At 35.7% G+C, this 19394-nt stretch overlaps 1 protein-coding gene across 7 annotated transcripts in view; it reads right to left on the reverse strand.

Annotated features, from left to right (window-relative positions):
* Positions 1–19394, reverse strand: part of LOC149535311 (serine/threonine-protein kinase CTR1-like) — a 134779-nt gene that overhangs the window by 73903 nt on the left and 41482 nt on the right. For 5 of the 7 annotated variants that reach the window (XM_089803402.1, XM_089803398.1, XM_089803399.1 and 2 more), the window contains exons 2-4: positions 10274–10463; positions 10043–10151; positions 9219–9885 (exon numbers count right to left, since the gene is read on the reverse strand). In XM_089803402.1, the coding sequence (XP_089659528.1) occupies positions 9219–9885; positions 10043–10151; positions 10274–10440 (943 nt within the window). In that variant the 5' untranslated portion in view covers positions 10441–10463. The remainder of the gene's footprint in view (positions 1–9218; positions 9886–10042; positions 10152–10273; positions 10464–19394) is intronic. The other 2 variants (XM_089803403.1, XM_089803404.1) reach the window with 1 other exon arrangement.

The following is a 19394-nucleotide window of genomic DNA, read 5'->3' on the forward strand; positions in this document are numbered from 1 at the left end:
CCAATGTGGTTCTCTCCAAATATCTCTACGGTAATGCAATAACTGCCTATAGCCTGGGAATGCCTAAGTCCTTGACTAGAAGGAAATCTTTCCGCTCCCCTTCAAATGCTCTGAATTTGTCTCTAATAGCCACTAATGACCTGAATGTCGAGATAGAGGAAGGCAAGAAATTTCGCCCATCTTGAATTATATCAGTGATCCAATCCTTGATTTTGTGCAGTTGACCAAATATCTCTTCTATGTTGCTCCTGTTGTCTTGCAGAAGGGCTTCCTGATGCAACTGTTGGATAGGATGGCAATCTCTCCAATACTTGTTTTCGGCTTCCAACTTTACAATCCTCTTGTTTGCCTTCCTCAACCTTTCTCTAATTAAAACCATGCCTTCTTGGATCTCCTCACACTCCATGTCATCCGTGATTCTTCCCAAGTTATGATCTACTATCTCATACTCCTGGGCTACAATCTCATCTATTGCCTTGCTAACCTTTGGTATAACAATTTGAACTTTTCAGTGAACCTCATCATCGCTTTTGATTACCTTTGCTACCGTTTTTGCAATTTGTCTCTATTTCTTGCCATCTTCCTTTTCCACTAACCCTTGAATATCTTCAACTATTCGGACAGGCACCACCTCGCCTCTTGGCATAAGCATTTGCCTTAACCATAGTGGTGCAGTGCATCTCCCCAAATCTGGATTCGGTTCGACTAACAAAACATCACCAATGGCCTCAAGTGCCTAGCTTACTTCCTCAATATCAATTGGCCTATCCTCTTCTTCACTAGTGACTTTCATACCATCCCCATGTTGGTTCACTAAGAGAGGAGAGTGCTCGGTACTGTTATTGTAACCACTTGATTCTGAATCAAAGCTCACCTCTACCACGACCCCTTGTCCACTTGTATTAACCTCTTGGCTCCTAGCTTCAATTATGCTCTCCCTTGACAGCATTGCATTTTCTCTCTTTGTTGGAGGCTCCTAATGTTCTTTACTTTTCTCAACTTCCAAATTTCTCTTCTTGCTCTTAACTGTTCTTTGTTGCTGCCTACTGCCCCCACCTTTTTGTCCGACTAACTCCGCTGGACCTTCTTTCTCCGGTTTTATCTTCTCATAAGTAAGGTCTACCTTCGACTTTGTAGTTGCCTTGACTTCTCATTTTACCATGACTTAGTGTGTAGATCAACTATCCTTGTTACTGCCTCTAAGGAAGGATCCTGAGGATTATCCCAATCCACTAAACCCAATTCTGTTCCATCCACTGTATCATAATCTTCCCTTAAAGCACACTTTCATCATCTTCCAGTTGATTGGGAATATCAAAGCCTCTCCATCTGATTGCCCTCATTATACCCACTGACAATCTTGAGAAAGCTAGCTTCCTCACATGAAAGTCATCCTCTGCATTGGCCCAAAAATCATCTATAGTAGGAATATGTTTGAATATGTTTTCGTGAGATGCCTTGATAAGACCATTAGGATCGAATCCCCATCTTGCTCTATACCATCCTAGATGATACCACTCTAACTCCTTCTCCGCAGTTGCAAAGGCGACAAGATTAGGGCAAGTATCATTGCCTATTCCAAATGAGAAGGTCATCCATGTCTCACCTTTCAGTTTCATCATCTTGTCATAATGCTCAAGTTGCCTAGCCAACTCCATCAAAACTATCTTGTCGGGTGGGTACCTTCTCTTCAGACAAACTATACTTCCTGTCACTTTAATATATGTGAATTGCAGAAATTGAATAAACCAACTCCCATACTTCTTAACTTTTGTTTCTGCTTCCAATGAGAGCCTCCTAGTAGGTGTCCCTTGTAATATCCTTATCGTCTTCATGGCAAGGGCATCATAAAACATTTTATAATATTTGTTGTGCAAATGAAGTTGTGGATAGCACTCATGCACCAAACATTGCCCCAACCCATTACTAATCACTCCTAAGGTCTTATGTCCAGGATTTTCATATAGTCTCACAATCAGATAGAAAAGATAGGACCCCATATAGAATTGCTTTTGATTTTGGACTGTTCTAAGTTGCAACTCTAAATTTTCACTTATAATTCTAGCCCAATCAAATTCTCTTTCCACTTTCAATTTCATCAATAAAATAGTACATCCAGTTCTCGAATTGCATACTTTGAGCCACACCCATGATCCGATTGAGAAGCACAATAAGGTCGCCATACTCTGATTTGAAATCTGACCAGGTGAGCTTTAACGATTTGGTAACTCCCTTCTTGCCTTCGTGTAATCAATTCTACTTTAGATGAGTGAAGTAGGCCTCCTAATTATCCTAAAAGAACTTGGCCACCTAATCCATCATTACTACTATCATGCCTTTATGCTAGGGAATATTAAATGCTTCTTCGACCACTTGTCCGCTGATGTAGCCAACACTCTCCTCCCCTCGTAAAAAATGATGGATTGGGTTATAATATCAAACTGGGATGCACATTCCATTACCAATTCTGAACAAGGCAAGGTAGGAGGGAAAGTCGCTATGTGTATAATTCCGCTCGTGTAGATCTTCTTCACCATGGGGGATTGTCCTTCCTTCAATCATATCCTTCAACTGTACCATGTTTACCGTGCCGATATTGGTGTCCGTTATTCACCTCACTTTCAAGAAGAAAGTGATCTTAGGCATTATGTCTTTGTCTTTTTTGGTATTTGTTCCTTTTGGGTTCTTGCTTGCACTAACATCCATCATCCTAAACACTTATTTCTGCCCCTTTGTTCTAAATGATATGGACTACACTTATCAATCTCCAAACTTCTTTCTATCGATTTCTTTCTATAGATGGAATCTACCTTATTTTTGCCTCTCCAAATCCCATCTCTAAACTTATCAATCTCCAAACTTCAATCCTAGGGGTGGGACTACCACTTATTTCTGCCTCTTTGTCACCTTAGGATGGACTACACTTATATCTCCCAACTTCAATCCTAAGGTGGTCTAGCTTATTTCTGCCTTTCGAAGTGTCCCATCATAAAATCTACACTTATATCTCTCAGCTTCAGCCTATCAATGGAAATGATGAAGTGGTGAATGAATAGTGCAAGAAGAAAATATAGGGAAATGAACCAAGCAAGAATAAAATTCGTCTTTAAAATCAATCTTCACCTCTAAAAATGAACGAAATTTTACCTTAAATCTGCCTTCTACCAACAATCAGGCCTCTTCAAATTCAGATCTGTTCTTAGAAATTTCAGTCCTCCTCCAAAATGCGATGCCCTAACAAATGAATTGCTTGCAAAAATCTACTCCCTTCTTACAAATTTTGACTTCCTTGCCAAAATCATCCAACTTAAGGTAAATCACTGCCCTAGGGCAGAAAAGTCTGCTCCAAATCAGAATTTCGACCTCCTAAAATCGCCCACAATTGCAAAAACTTAGATCTCAAATTGTCTTGCCTCTTCACCAAACAAAATCGCCATAGCTGGAGGAAAAAATCGCTTCCCTAGGAGGAAAATCATACCTCCAAAAATTGCCCAATCTTGCAAAAAATCAGATCTTCACCAAATTCGCCTTAGGGCAGAAATCACCCATCTCCAAGGAAGAAATTGCTGCTCAAAAACGGAAAAATTAGACCCTCAAAATCGCTGCCAATGACAACTTCGCCTCTTTGGAAGAAAATCGCTCAACCTCTAGCAAAGGAAGTGAAAAAGAATGAGGAAATAAGAGGGGGGCAGCCCCTTCTTATATCCTCCTGAATCTCGGGGTGTGCACGGGAGGGAACTGCTTGATCTCCAAAGTGGGTCGACCTGCCTGGAGGGAAACAAAAAATTAAGTTAGAGCCCCCCAAATGGTCTAGTTTTAAATAAAACATGAAAGTAACTAAGCCCTTTAGCGAAATTGGCCCATCTAATTGCCAGTTTGATCCAAAATTGCAAAATAGAAATAAGGTAAACCTATGACATGTCAAAATTCTCATTTAATAAAATTTTGGCAATTAAAATTATCATTAAAATCAAATCTAGCAAGCCAAAATCAATTTTACAATTCCAAATTACCAATTTCCTTTAACATTTCTAAAATCCTCTAGGCAAAATTTCAACCAAATTGATGAGATTTTGCAATTTAATTCAATTTCAATTTTGCACTACAATTTCAATTTTTTAACAAAATAAATCCTTTCCTGGCAATCAAAATTCAAACTCTAAATTCAATTTCACTATCAAAATTTCTTTTCACCAAAAAAATTTCAAGATTTTCCAAAAAACTAAATCTAAAATTCATTTTGAAAATGTTCAAGCTTGTTCACTAAATCAAATTTTCAAAATCCGTCAAAGTCCAAAATTTGCAAATTTGTCCTACCAGATATTGTTTTAGCCATCAAAAAAAATGTTGTTGAATTTTGCTTAGCCTAAGGACAAAATCACATGTTCCGGAAAATCAAGTTTCACACTGGGTGAAAACAAACCAAATCCTCTCCTGGCCTAAAGGCGTCCAAGATGTAAAATTGCCAATTCAATAACCTCTGGCCAACTCCAAATTTTGCTAAGGCAATCGAAAAAATTCCCAAAATCTGCGAAAATTGCCAAGGCTTGCCCAAAAAGGGGGTCCCTAAAATTTTTAGGGCAATGGTGTGAAAACATCACAACAAATATAAGTTATGGTTAACTCGTATTTTCCCTTTCATGTGAAAAGTAGAATAACTGATATAACTGTCACTCCTTTCATTCGGTTAAGATTGTTATGTTATCTCATTTAATTGTTGGTTAAATAGATTTCAGAAATATAACATGTTACATTAATCCTCTTCTAAAGTAATCCAACTTCTCTGTTGGTGTACATTATATTTCTTCCTATTAGTAATATGTTGTTAGCATCAACATTATCAGTCATTGTCATATTGATATTGGATGTTGTATCAGTTCTTACTATGTGCGTGAGGAGTTGAGTTTATATTTGTTGTAAGTAATTATAGATATTGCTAGCAAGCATATCGGATAGATACAAAGTTAATGACAGTTCTCTTATGGCTTACCAGCCTAGTCCCCTTGGTAGACATTACATATAATACCCTGTAAATCTGTATCTATTCATGGATAAATTAGAGTAGGACATCCAGCTCAAGAATATCAGCCATTCAACTTTTTCACCAGAGTGTTGTATGTTGTATGCTAATTGCACCTCTTCGTGGGAATGGACACATCTTTTCCCTTCTTACTTGGACACTTCAGTTTAACAATTGACAAATATTCTAATTGCACCTTCTTAATGTAACCCCAAGTCTTTCTAATCTTTACTTGACTAATCATACGATTATATTCTTATCTTTAGAATGATCAGTCTATTTGTAACCTTAAATACCTTGCGGTCATCAAAACTTAGTAATGTGTAGATTCAGTGTCTAATATGTGCGTTAATGAGCCTAATATATATGGCCACAAACTCTAACGAATGGGAACACAATATATGGCTGAAATATATCTGTTACCATATGTAGGTGGTATATAACTACTCCTTTAAAACTAGAAGTAGATGCTATATATATCACTAAGTTGTTATCTCCTTTTCTGGCCCCGTTGACAACTGTGATCTATCTATCCATGATGACCTTGGTAACTTTTCTTTGTAAATAATGAGTCTAGCTTATATCCTTGCCAAAGACCATCTATGTAATATTCGGAAGGCCATCTTGGCTTGAAGGTGATCTCTATCTAAAGGTAATCTTAGTCTGAAGGCGATCTTTGTCTAAAGGTAATCTCCATCCAAAGGTGATCTCAGCCTGAAGGCTATCTCGATCAGAAGGAAATCTTGGCCTGAAGGGGATCTCGACTCGAAGGCAATCTCGGTCTGAATGCTATCTTGGTCCAAAGGAAATCTCGATCCAAAGGGGATCTCGATTCAAATGCAATCCTGGCCCAAAGGGTATCTCGGTCCGAAGGTAATCTCAGTCTGAAGGTAATCTTGGTCTAAAATGGATCTCGGCCCGAAGGCAATCTTGGCCTGAAGGCAATATCAGTCCAAGGGGGATCTTAGTGCAAAAGCAATCCTGGCCTGAAGGCTATCTCTGTCCAAAGCTAATCTCAATCCTAAGGCATATGACAAGGATATTGAATGTACAATTGAGATTGGATGCCAACGCCTGAGGTGTAGAGTATGATGATCATGCAACGTCTCCGGAGACGACAATTAACTGGGAGATGCCGAACAGATGTGCATTAAGATATTAACTAGATGCCAAATATAACAATCATATGCCAACAAAGATATTCGCCACAACACAATCTAGAATATCCACACACAATAAATTCCAAAGATAGTCACCATACTTGTGCGACACAAATACATTAATTTCCAAATGATAATACTTGATTACATATTTTGGACAAGATCTGAGTAGTTACAAAGCAATCACCTATCGACGATGATTAGCAAATCTAGCACGCATAGTAAGATATCTGAGTGATACCTCCAACGGTAGAATAGGGTGTTATTGAACCACCAAAAATGCAACAGGCGAAATGGGGGGTCTTTCACCTTCGAAACTACGCACAACTTCCTCAATCTTTAGCCTCTAGAAACACAGAGAAATCAAATCCAATCCATCATGCCTACAATGCCAACAAAGGCCTTATAAAGGCCTCCAGAAAGTTTTCCAAAATATTAAAAACAAGACCTCAGCAGACAAACTTTAATTATCATTTTATTATTTGGGCCCTTAATTAATTAATTAAGCCCTTGGGATAATATTTAATTTTTAAGACCATTTAATTAATTAACCTAATTAAAACATTTTACTACAAAATAGGGATATTACAATCTATTGTTAAATGCTTTGAATATCAATTATATTTTATTTATTCATGCTATAGAGAGTTTGGATAGGTGGATAGTTTGAATAGGAAGGATAGGGGCTATAGATACATGCATACCCCTACACCCTACTATTGAAAGGGAAGGTATTCATTTCTTAATATATATAGTATTATAGTATTGAATATATTATATTTATTCATTATTATATCAAGAGTATAGTCAATTTTAAATATAAATTATACTATAGTTATTACTATTTATTTATCAATTTTAAAGGGGACTGTCACAAGGTCCAATTTATGAGGGTTAGTTGCAGCACCAAAAATGATGTCCCCATTGAGACCAAGGAAATTGAATGCCTATCAAGCAAAAGAGATATTTGGTATAAAGAGGAAGAGTATGATAACACATTTGGATTCTTCATAGAAAAGATGAGAGAGAGGCCTCTATCCTATTTGATGCTCTAAAGATAGCACAAGCTTAGGAGTATTGACTCCTACCACAAGATGGCTTAGTAATCTTGCGGTGAAGCAAATAATGTTTCATTGCATGGATCATCTCAAATAGGGGGAGAAAGTCTTAGATAAAGGATCAAAGTGGTCCTTCGCCATTGATGTAAAGGGGGAGAACAAGCCAAAATGTTTAAATGACAGAACTCGTTAAACAAGAGCATTATTATTAAGGGGAGCATTCTGTTAATTTGCCATCAATAATATAGGAGCAGAATGTCGAGAAAAAGTTGCCATTGATATCAAAGGTGTTGTTCATTTTTGTCGTTGATGTCAAGGTATCTGAAAGAGTGCAATAATTGTCATGTCTATGTCTCAGAAGTTGTGTTCCACGAGGATTCTAACAAGCTATGTTTGATGCCTCTCTTAATGTTATCATTATGCTCCAGTATTTGATATTACTAGTTGTTTATTACAAGTACTAATGTATGAAAGTATTTGTAGTAGGTTTCTGAGGTTTATTGCTCAAAAACTGTGAGTGCACTAAGTTGCACTTTTATGATGTTTGGTACTACATTCTACTGCAATTCAGAGTGATGGATTCTGGTTTGGAAGTAGAGTAATCCAACCTCGAGGTATCATATTGTGGAGTTTTAGAGGCTAAGCTTCAATAGATACAAAGTTAGAAATGAAGAGTACTTATTGGCCAACTGTGCTGGTGCTCCAAATGAATGTGCCAAAGGATGTAATGTGTGCTAGTTTGAGGTAGCTTGTCGATGTTTATTGAGGCCGCTAGAATATATATTGAGAGATGCATATTATCTCTTATCCTGGAGTAAAGTTTGGGATTTCAAACTTAGCCTATTAGAGGTTTTGTTAAGAGTTGTTGTGCCCAACTTGCAGATGCATTAGTCTTGTTCCAAGTCGACATATGTGACTGTTAGGTGATTATCCAAAAGTGCAATGATTGGTGTCTAGTAGATGGGTGTTGTTGTGTGCATAGTATATCAATCATTGTGTGTGGTTTTATTAAAAGATCATATGCAATGTGTGAAGAAGATTTGAAATTGATCAGATCAGAAGAAAGTTTATTTGTCAGCCTTGGAGGCCCACATTTCATCTCTCTTTATTCTATGAGATTGATGTCTTACATGATGAGTTGGTGCTCAACTTTTGGATTCAGGAATTGTTTTTTCGCAAAATTAATTGGGGATTGGTGTCTCCTGTAGGTTGCTGCCTACTTCAGATTGTAAGTTATTAGTTATATTGTGGTGAGGCTAGATTTGGGCAGTACACCCAAGCAGCTATTCTCAATATGGTTTTTTCCTTCTGGATTTCCATGTATATTTGTTCTTATGTGCTGTTGAAGGGAAGTGTTTCCTACCTGATTAGCTGCACTAATTAAAATATAATATGTGCTATTTGTTCTAATGATTTGGATTTGAGATTGGTTTTGTCGCTGAGAGAACTTATCGATGTTAATTAATGTTGAACAAATTTGAACTTGTGATATACTGATTCACCCCTCTCTGTACATCCATGTGTCTAACAAGATGTATTTAAGATATATACACCAGTAAATACAAACATTTAAAAACAAAACGACTTTGATGTGGACTTTGTGATTTGTTCGAGTTGATGCGGGAAAAATTAAATTAAATGTGGTAATACAAAGTTACAAACACAAAGAAAGTAAATAATTACCATGGAATTTATGGTTTGCTCAGTTTGATGCAAGAAAAATACTTTTAGAAGGCCAACATAGATGTGCAGTCACTCAAATAAACGCAATTATTTCGCCCCTCTGCTTGCTTCGTTTTTCAAATCAGTTGTTAGGAGGTATGAAGGAATGATCAAAGAAATGGAAGGCAAATAATATGAAATGGACAATCCAGAAGAATGACACAGAAATTGCCTCTATCAATTACATCCTGGTCAGTTTCAAATGCAAATTCTATACATAATGAAGCCTAGAAATGGAAAACAGGAACCTGAAACTACCTTGCCCAACGTATTCTCCGATTCTAATGTCTTCCCAGAGAATTTCACAGTCCAGAGTACCCAAATTTGTTTCAAGTGATTTTGTATTTCTGCAATTGATGCTGCTAATTCTTCCATTGTGACTCACCCTAGCTGCATTGTTTGATAGATGAAGGATGGAGCAATCACTAAACCTTGATTTATTCATATCATTATTGTAGTTTTCTTTACAATAACTTGAATTATTTTCTTTGTGATTTTCAGGATCCTTTTGCTTATCAAGGTTCCTCCAAGGCCATCCAAAACGATTTTTAATCTCCTCAAGATGACATTCACTTCCCCAATTCAACACTTTTCCCTTCTTTGTCATCCATGTTTCTGCTTTAAAGCCTAAGGTATTGCGAATCGCATTTTTATTCTCACCTCCATTGCAAGTGTTGCTTTCAGATGTACCCCTAAACTTTCTGAAAAGGGTAAAATGTTGAGAAATGCTAGAATTAAATGATATTCTAGTGTCTTTGAAGGCCTTTGTCTCATTGAAATTAACATTGTGATGCTCTCTATGGTCTGAAGCCTGGCTAATATGAGGAACGTCTTCAGAACACTTGCCTCTATGAATCCCACCTTCACATTTCACATTGTCACCATTATGCATCCATGAACGCACCTTAGATGTTACCTTAGATGCCTGTTTCAACAATTCACGCAACACAGTATGTTAGGGTTGATTTATGAACAAGACCCCACAAATCTAAATACCAGCACAGTAATGATCTCAACATCCCTTGTTTCTGATGTAATTCACCCTTAGAAAACAGAGAAATAGCAGAGAATGGAAAACTTACAGCACTAGATACTTTTGATGCAATAGGATGTTGAAAGTGAAACAACTGTTGAAATTCCACTTTAGATTTGCCCATCTCATTGTTTCTGCTTGCTCGATCACCACCCTCACTGGAAAGAGATGAACAGTTGTCAATTACAGTAGCTTTTCCATGAAGACGACGTGCATCATCTGTCACAGAAATAACACCAACAAAGAGCCCACTTTCATTATAAAGAGGTGTGTTGGTTACCAATGCTGGAAAGATATCTCCAGATTTCTTTTTGAACAACAACTGCCCTTTCCAGCTATGTCCTTGCGCAAGCTAATCAATAAGCTCATTTTCAAAATCAGTATAATTTTTATGCACAAGAAGCTGGACGACATTCTGTCCAAGTATTTCTGAAGTGGAATACCCATATAGTATCTCAGCAGAATGATTCCTGCAAGTGATAAAGCTTGAAAATCAACAAACCTTTACAAGAAAAAAGTAAATGGAAATTCAGTTTGTGCAGTGCCAAAGAATGAAAAAAGCAAAATGGAGAAGCATCATTTCAAATAAAGGAAGACATTGTTAAAACCGTACAGAGTACATAGGAGGAAGAAGATAAACAGGGAGAACATAGACAGCCTTGGTCACAGATGAGCAAATTTTTTCATCGGCATCTATAAAAACATATGAAATGCAAAACGAATACATCTATTCTACCAGTCCTTATGTCAAAATGGACTTGGCATTGTTTTTTCCTCCATAATAAAGCCTTGACTTACACACACTTAGCATAAGGGAAGTTAAGGCAGGAATGTAATTCAACCAGCTCATGATAAGTAGCATAGTCAATGAAATACCTTGAAGTGAAATTAAATGTATACAATACTTGGTATTAATTTTTAATCATGAAATTCTATAAACAGGAAATATAAGTGAGGAAAGATGTTATTAGTTCTTGTCAATAGGCAAGGAATCAGGATAACTATAGCATCTACTGAATTCATTTTTGCCATCAGTTTAGGCAATCACCATAAAGAATTAAAAAATTAACCAGAAAATTTATAGTTTCTGATTATTTCATATTTTAAATAACTATACAAACATCTTTTACTCTTTTTCCATTGGTTCATTTTTCCAAAATTAAATATTTAAATACATTATATCAAATTATTATATTAAAAGAATAAATATGACAGCTATTTTTGAAGGTGGTCAATTCATGATGCTGCAATAAAAAAAAAAGACAATTCTTTTAGTGCTCAAATCAAGCAGGCCTTCCCCACTGGCTGGTGGAAGGCTGTCCTTGACACTACATTTACTCCCTCCATTAATGGAGTAAGTAAATTTGATAACGATTCTTTCTTAAGGGACTCCATTACTATGGGCTCAAAATCACCATGAATTGTCCATTCGAAGGATACTTCCTCTCTGCAACCCAAACCCTCATCCAAATAACTGAATTCTTTCAAACAAATGCTTGATAATAAAGTACCTATGCCCCGAGATGCGAGATTCTAGCAACAACGCATTTGAGGTGGCAAACCGAATGGAGATGAAGGACATAGAGGTAAGAAATCCTCTACCCTTGTGGGCATTCTCACACCTAACCCACAAATGGCCTTGGCTATCGAAGCTGAGAAGAATGCCACTAGCTAATCTCCCAACATATTGTCCATGCGATGCATGCTTCTAGTGACATAAACATCATAGCATATCATACCCCATCTTTCATATGACAACATGATAGACAGAAGTATAGACAACAGATGGTAACAGAGTTTTCATGATTAGACAGCTTGCAAAACATTAAGTGTTTACATATTTTGCAATTATCCCGGCCACCATCTAAATTCTCTTTGCCGACCAACTTTTTGATATTGAAGAATAGTTTTTTGTGCAAATGAAGGTGGAGGCGAGCAAGAACAATGGATAAGAGTCGATATTCTATGTGTCCATACCCTGCACGTATTTGCAAATGTATGTGTTTCTTTTTTAAAAAATTATATAGAAGTTTGTGCCAGCCGATCTTTCGATACTGAATAATAGTTTTTTGTGCGGATCAAGGAGAAGGCAAACATAAGCAATAAACAAGAATCGACGTTCCACCTATGCATATCCTATGCGCATTTTTGCAAATGTATGTGTTTAATTTTTTTACATAGAAGATACCAAAAATACTCTAAAGAGAAATATATTTTGATGGCTGCATTTTAAGTTTGTATATTGTTTTTATATTTTCATGAAGAGACTATCCTTTCATGTTTTCCACTTTTCCAACTGAAATTTGTTACAATGTCCAACAAGTTTTCCCTCTTTTTTATCTGCTCCTATCTCTGGACTTTTTCAACATTTAGGGGTTGTAGCTTTCCAACGTCTCTAGCTGTGGATTAATATTAGTTTGCCTATAATTTCATTTATAAAGTTTTTCTTCTAGCATATAACCATAGTTTTAGGGGTTGGTAATATGTAGCCTATGATTTGGTAGTATATAAGTTTATAAATATAACTGTAGTTAAAATGTAACTCGAATGTGTGAGTTATTTGAAGAAAGATTGCAGGGACCAGATGAATGATATATGTGTTAGAAATAGGGAATACTGGGGGGGAAGGGGGGTGAATCAGTATTCCACAACTTTTTGCCCAAATATGGATATTAGATATTAACCTTAAACTTGTGTGAATGATTAAACTAAAAAGCAATAATAAGCAACCCCACAAAGAAACTCATAACACCATATTTTGTTAACTAGGGAGACCCTAGCCAAGGGAAAATCTAGTGGGGATGGTACCCACAAAATGATCTACTTCAAAGTACCTTGTGAAAGGTTTTGACCTTGCTAGGAGTCTATTACGTACATATAGTGTATATGTCCTTGTTAGAGGACTAGACCTTGTTAGAGGCCTCAACCCTGTTAGGAGTTGTATTACAAGAGGTGAGCTCACTGCTCTCACAACAATATACAACTTTAAAAGTGTCATGCCCAAAAGTAAGGGCAAAAACACACACAATTTTTTTTTAATTTTTTAAAAAACTAATTATGATAATGGGGTCGACAAAAGTTCTTGTGATTAACTAAGATTAAGCAAGACAACATGGTCAAAAGGGTTTAAGGGGTTTTACTATAATGAAACTAATCGTGATCAAAAGTTACAACCTTAAGGATGGTCTAATTAGCTAGGTCCTTTTATTAAATTGATGACTGGAACGTCATCACAATTTTAATCCTTTACTTCAGGCTTAATGTCATTAATTAACTTCTTTTAACTTCACTTTAATTACGTTTTTAAACTTAATTCCAAATCTAAACTTAACCTTAAATTTTCTCCAACATACTAATTACCATCTAATAAATTAATGTATTGTTTACCATTAAAAATTGATGACAAGAATAGATTCAATGACTCTATATTTTAATCTAAACTTTATTTGAGCTATCACGAATTTAAGTCCATATTAAAATTGATCTATAAGGCTCACAATAGTATAATGTTAAAATTGTTCTAATTTAAGTATTCTAATGTCACATTTTAAAAACTTTTTGAATTACAACTATTTTAATATTTTACATCTAAATCACTATTTAGTAATAACATCATTACTTAACATGGAAATAATTACAATTTAATTCTTAAACATATAAAACACCTAATGCACTAACATGGAATACTACTGATCCAAATAATTATAACAACTAATCCACATTTATATTAACATACATCTCTAATTAGCAACCATAAGACATTAACTAGAATGAACCTGGATTTCTAAAATTAACTTAGCTTAAATTAAATTTTAAACTATCCTAATTTAATATTAAGCTAAAGAATATATATCAACTAAATAAAATTTAATTTTTTAAACAATACTATCCTAACTAAACTTAAGATTTAAACAAACTTACTCTAATCTTAATAATATATATATAACTAGTAACAAAAATAACTAAAACAAATACTAAACAAGCAATACTAATTAAAAATACTAAACTACCCCCTGCACCCTATACCTCAAACCTAACCCTACTCGCCACATAAGCCAAGTGGCCCGCCCCACCATGGCTCCCACTTCCCAAGGGGAGAGTGCGCTGTCCTAGGTCTGCCTAAGCGCAGGCCTGTCTCCCTTGCGTGAGGGATGGGCAAAGCCATGTCAAACGCATGGACAGAGGGAGTTAAGAAGATAATAATGTTTTTGAAACAAACTTCCTTTATCCTTTCCCCCATTAAGATGTGACATTCGTACTTTGCTGCAGGGTGGACGTTGGAGGGGTAAATAAGGTAGGTTCCAAGTTAAGGGAATGAAACGCATTCTTTCTTATTTCCCAAATCGATATGACCCTTCACCTTGCTGCACGTACCTTGCTACGGAATGATGAGATTCGCTATGCCTAGTATTGAAACGAGTTAAGGGAAAGGGATAATATATGGTTAAATAGAGTATAGTGGGTGAGTCCTTTAAGTTAGATTTGGTTTTAATAATGAATAGACATAAAGTATTAGGCTAGCACCATGCCTCTTAGTCTTTAGAAATTTAATGCGAAAGTGAGGTTGTTGAGAAATGTCAACGAAAAGTTCTTTTAATTATTATAATTTTCAAATGCATTGAACTTATATTCATTTTAAAGATTTAGTATTAATTTTAGTGCAACCTAAAGAATAATACAGAGAATATTCTCTGTGATCTTGGGAAGATTAAAATTTCTCCCATACATTTTCCAGAGAGCCTTTTTGACCTAGAGGTGCACATTTTTTTTTAAAGAAGCCAATTTTGACTAAGTGCTAACATGCTTTCTTGCTAAAATTCTTTGGTAAACAAGGTGAGTTAAACATTTCTAGAGGCAATATGAGGTTCCTATGAACAAGCACCCTAATGAAAAAGAACGCAAAGGATCATAATTCTCTTACTACTATAGTTCATGTTAATTCAATCATCTAACGACAAGGATATGTGGTTTGTGTATAATCATCATACAACAAGGCATGTGTTCTTTTCTTATTTATTTAAATTCAAAGCAATTCCAAAACTCTTAATCAATATGCTCTTGTTGTTTGAATCTAATCAAGGAATTATTCTCCTAAATTTAGAATTCAAAGGGTGATGAATAATTCTCATCAATTTTAATTGTATGACTATTGTAACTTAACAATTAAAGTGCTAGTTTGGTGATCACAATATAGAATTGATATTATAACATGTTAATTTTCAAACATTGAGTTGAAACTTCAACACATCCATTTGCCTTTCATTATCATAATTGAAACTCAGAATTTCCCAATTCAAGACATTTACTATCATTCTATTATCTCATAAACATATGCAAAAATTGAAATCACATGAGGGCCATACAAGGAGCATTTCATAATCTTTTCCTTTCTCTATTATTCATCCTGATTCAAGGCTCCATCGGGAAAGAACCAGTAAGAAAACCCGATGTCTTTGCCACTACATCAAATTCAATTACAATTTACATAATATTACAATTCAATGAGATTTCTTCAAGGATTCCACAATAGAACTTTTATCAAATGACTTCATTGCATCAAGAGTAAACATGGAAAATACAAGAAACAACATGGAGATAACAACACAAGGAGATAAGCAAAATGAACATACATTTCCACTCGGTTGCACAATAGGTCCAACAATGAACCAATATAGGGGAAAGGTGGATTTTCTCAATAGGAGAAGTCAATCATCATACCTTCACTTAGCCCTTTCGGGGCTTAAAACTTCAAGAATTTCCATTCTTTCTCAAGGCCCTTTCGAGGCTATATCCACAAGGATTTTCATTCTTTACCACATTCAAGAATTCTCAATAACAACAAGGTATGGGATGACAAGTAGGGGCCCATACAGCCTACCCTTTCTCCCTCCTCTCTCCATGAGAGGAGACTCTACACTATTGAGGTCCAACTGATGCCCTTTCCCCAAGCATGGCCACTTCTTCCCTATCCAAGGGTGAGTGTTGCCAAATACATCCCCATGGAAATCTTTCAAAAACAATCAACACACAAAAAAAAACGTATGAATATCATCCAAAAAGGAACAAGATAAAATCCCTCCCAATACCACCCTCAACACACAAGCAAGGAATGCATATCTACACAATGTCTCCAACATGATTCAACAAGATTCAAAACATGAACGCACACAAAGAACCATTCATGGAGTGAAGAACTCCTACCTTCATAAAAGAGTTATGGCAATGGTGGTTTGAGAAGAGCTTCCCTTTTTCTTTCCTCAATCTTCAAGGCTTCCTCCAAAACTAGAGGATTGGGTGACAAAAAAAAACTCAACTCCCCCCAAAAAGCCTCTAAGTATGGTCCCTAACCCCACTAAGCTTCAAGTAACTCAAGATGGAGGTTTGGTTTCACTAACCCAAGTAAAGAGCAACCCCATTTTCGAAATCAGCCTATCATAGAGTTTTTAAGAGACCCTAAGAGTCAACCTAGGAGGCTAATGGGTTGGAAAGTACCCCCACCCATACCCTTACCCATAGGGGTACTTAAATTTAATGCTTCTAAGCCTTTAAAGGCTTATTAGGAATAATTATAAGTTAGTAGAATAGTAAGATCAAATTACAACCTTTAAAGAATTACAATATAAATTAGCACAAAATTAACAAGAAATTTAACTCCGTTTCTTCCATTGGGTTATCTTGGCTGATTTTCCTGCACACTCATTGCACACATCAGTAGGTCCAAAAAAAAATCACGTGCATAATGTGAATAACATGCTAAAGGAAATTATATATATATATATATATATATATATATATATATATATATATATATATAGTTTAAAGCATCTACTTCTTAATAATTAGTTGTTTATCTAATTCTACTCATATTTCTAGCCTTTCGACTTGCATAACCAAATGTGTTAGCTTGCATACATTTTCTTTCATCATTATACATATTTATAAGCATTAAATGGCAAAAAATCAACTAACTGAAGTAAGCATCACACATCGCAAAATAGCATAACAATGTTCAATGTATCCAATAATGTTCTGACATAACAAGCATGAGTATCAAAATAACAATGTATCATAGGTGCTAGGATGGGTCGGGGTGAGGCCTCACAAAAAGTAGTATAGAGAAATACCAAAACTCACTGTGCTGATATCCCAAATATCTTATCAGTCCTTTGTTGTTCCTTGCATCCAACCATGCATATAAAATTTTTCTCTTCTCTAGCCATTAAAATAACATCTAACAAACATCAATAAAGTGTGCATATCATAATCATAGCATTGTATAACTACTGGCATCTTCGCTAAACTAAAAGATCTTCCTTTATACTGTTTTCTTTGACCAGGCGGCCTTGCACTTTATCAACACATTACCAAAATCAAATATTACTTTCTGCTAGCTGAGGATTAACATCTAGGATGTCGTCCCTACCTTGTCAAGTTCTTGATTTGACAATTCAAATCAATTCCTTGACCAAATTGATCATACTGTGCTTCATACTCTGCTTCTGCGATGTCAAACTGTTAGTAGCATTTCCTTCCAAAACTGGTGTCAATCACAAAAATAATTTAAGAGGCCTTAAACATATCATCTAGACTGACCAAAATATCATCTAGACTGGCCAACAACCTTCCCCTTTGGCATTGATGGCAACATTGTGAAAAATTAGTTAAGTAAAAAGATGTTTTTTAGATTTTCAAAAACTTGGCAAAATTTTAGGAAATCAAAATATGTGGATCATCTATACATCTATTACATGCATACCTCTTCATTCTATATTGTTACTCCCCTTTTGGTTATACTTGCATACTGTACTTGTACTCCCCCTTAGTATAACTGCTTCTTCCTTAACCTTATACATTTTATTGTCTACACTCCCCAAAAACATTTCATTTTTCACTGTCTTCATTCCCCCTTTGACATCAATGCCAAAGGCAAGTAAAAAATGTTATGCACATGTCAAAGTTTTGTTCCCAGATTGTTCTTCTAAGGTAAAAGTCTCATCCAATCTGAGAAATTTCTCCTCAAGGTCTCACTTTCTACATCCCATGCTATCTTCACAGATTTGCCACATGTATCACTGTGCATATTCCATATGCAGCAACTTCTGCTCTATTCAAGTCCATTGCAGTGAAATTTTCATAAGATTTCTTTGTATCTAATAATGCATTCAACTGCTTTTATAGCATATCAATCTTAAGAGTCAAATTGTTTCTAAATAAATTGAATCTTGATAGAATTATGTTTCTGTCACATTCCCGTACATCTAGAGCATCAAATGTTTTTCTCACTCTCTTATCCACTACAATGATACTTAAATCACATTACTCCACTTCTTCAGCAATTTGTGCTAATTTTGACTCATCCTTTCTTATACATTCTGTGACATCTTCAATAAACTAATGTGCTCTTGTGCATGCAGTATACATCTCTGCTTTTGATATGCATCCTCTAATATCCTTAATGCATGTGTCAAAGATATGTAAATCATTTCTTATGTTGTCACATACCTTATGAAATAGCCTTGCTTCAAATTCTCATTGATCTTTCAATGTCACTGAATCTACAAGTGTGGTGAAGTGATCATCAAACTCCTAAATTACTTTCTCCAAATTTTCAGCTGAGTTTGATCAAGAGTTTCAAAGTGCCATCTCCAATATCCTTCGATTCCTTTCCAACTTTTTTTTTGACTGCTCTTGTGCTTTAGCAAATGCAAACGCAGAGATTTGCATAAAACTTTTCTCATCTAAATCATCAATAGCTAACTTCTTGATATCTTCCTCTATGTTTCTACTTGCCAGCAATGTCTGAATAGTAGGTGATGGTGTGGAAGTTGTTGCAATACTCTGCCTTTTCTAGTGCCCCCTGTTCGACTGCTGGAATTTGTACAACTGTTTGTGCCTTAGCATCTTTCCTTTGATTTGCAATAGGGTCTGGCATAACTCTCTCAGAAGAGTCAGCTACTGTGGAAAATGAAGATCCTTCTTTATTTGCCACAGATGGCACTGTATCCTTAACTGCATCCTTATCTAACTGAATGTTCTAATTCTCTGTCTGTACATTCTGATCTGATCCTATTCTGATCTGTGTTCTTGTTGCTCTGTTTGCTGGCGAACTGTTTCGTCTTCTTTAATCTCATCTTGCTTGTTTTCTGTATCCTTGTTACTGTCATCGTCTATGGTTTCTGCTATGCTAACTACTTATGTCATAATTTTGCCAATCTATCCTAGATTGCCAACATCATCCACATTTTCTTGTGCTAGGTTTTGCTCTTCTTCTCCAGGGTCTACATTGAAAGTTATGGCCACTCCACTTACGTAGAAACCTGGTTGTTTAAAAGTGCTAATAAATTGTTTTGTTTCTTTATCAGTGCTTCCCAAAACCTTAGGTTCAGTGATAGTAATTCCAT

This window comes from Cupressus sempervirens, chromosome 10 (genome assembly GCF_028749045.1).
Source record: "Cupressus sempervirens isolate cs-2001-9-10 chromosome 10, ASM2874904v1, whole genome shotgun sequence".
Taxonomy (NCBI): Eukaryota; Viridiplantae; Streptophyta; class Pinopsida; order Cupressales; family Cupressaceae; genus Cupressus; species Cupressus sempervirens.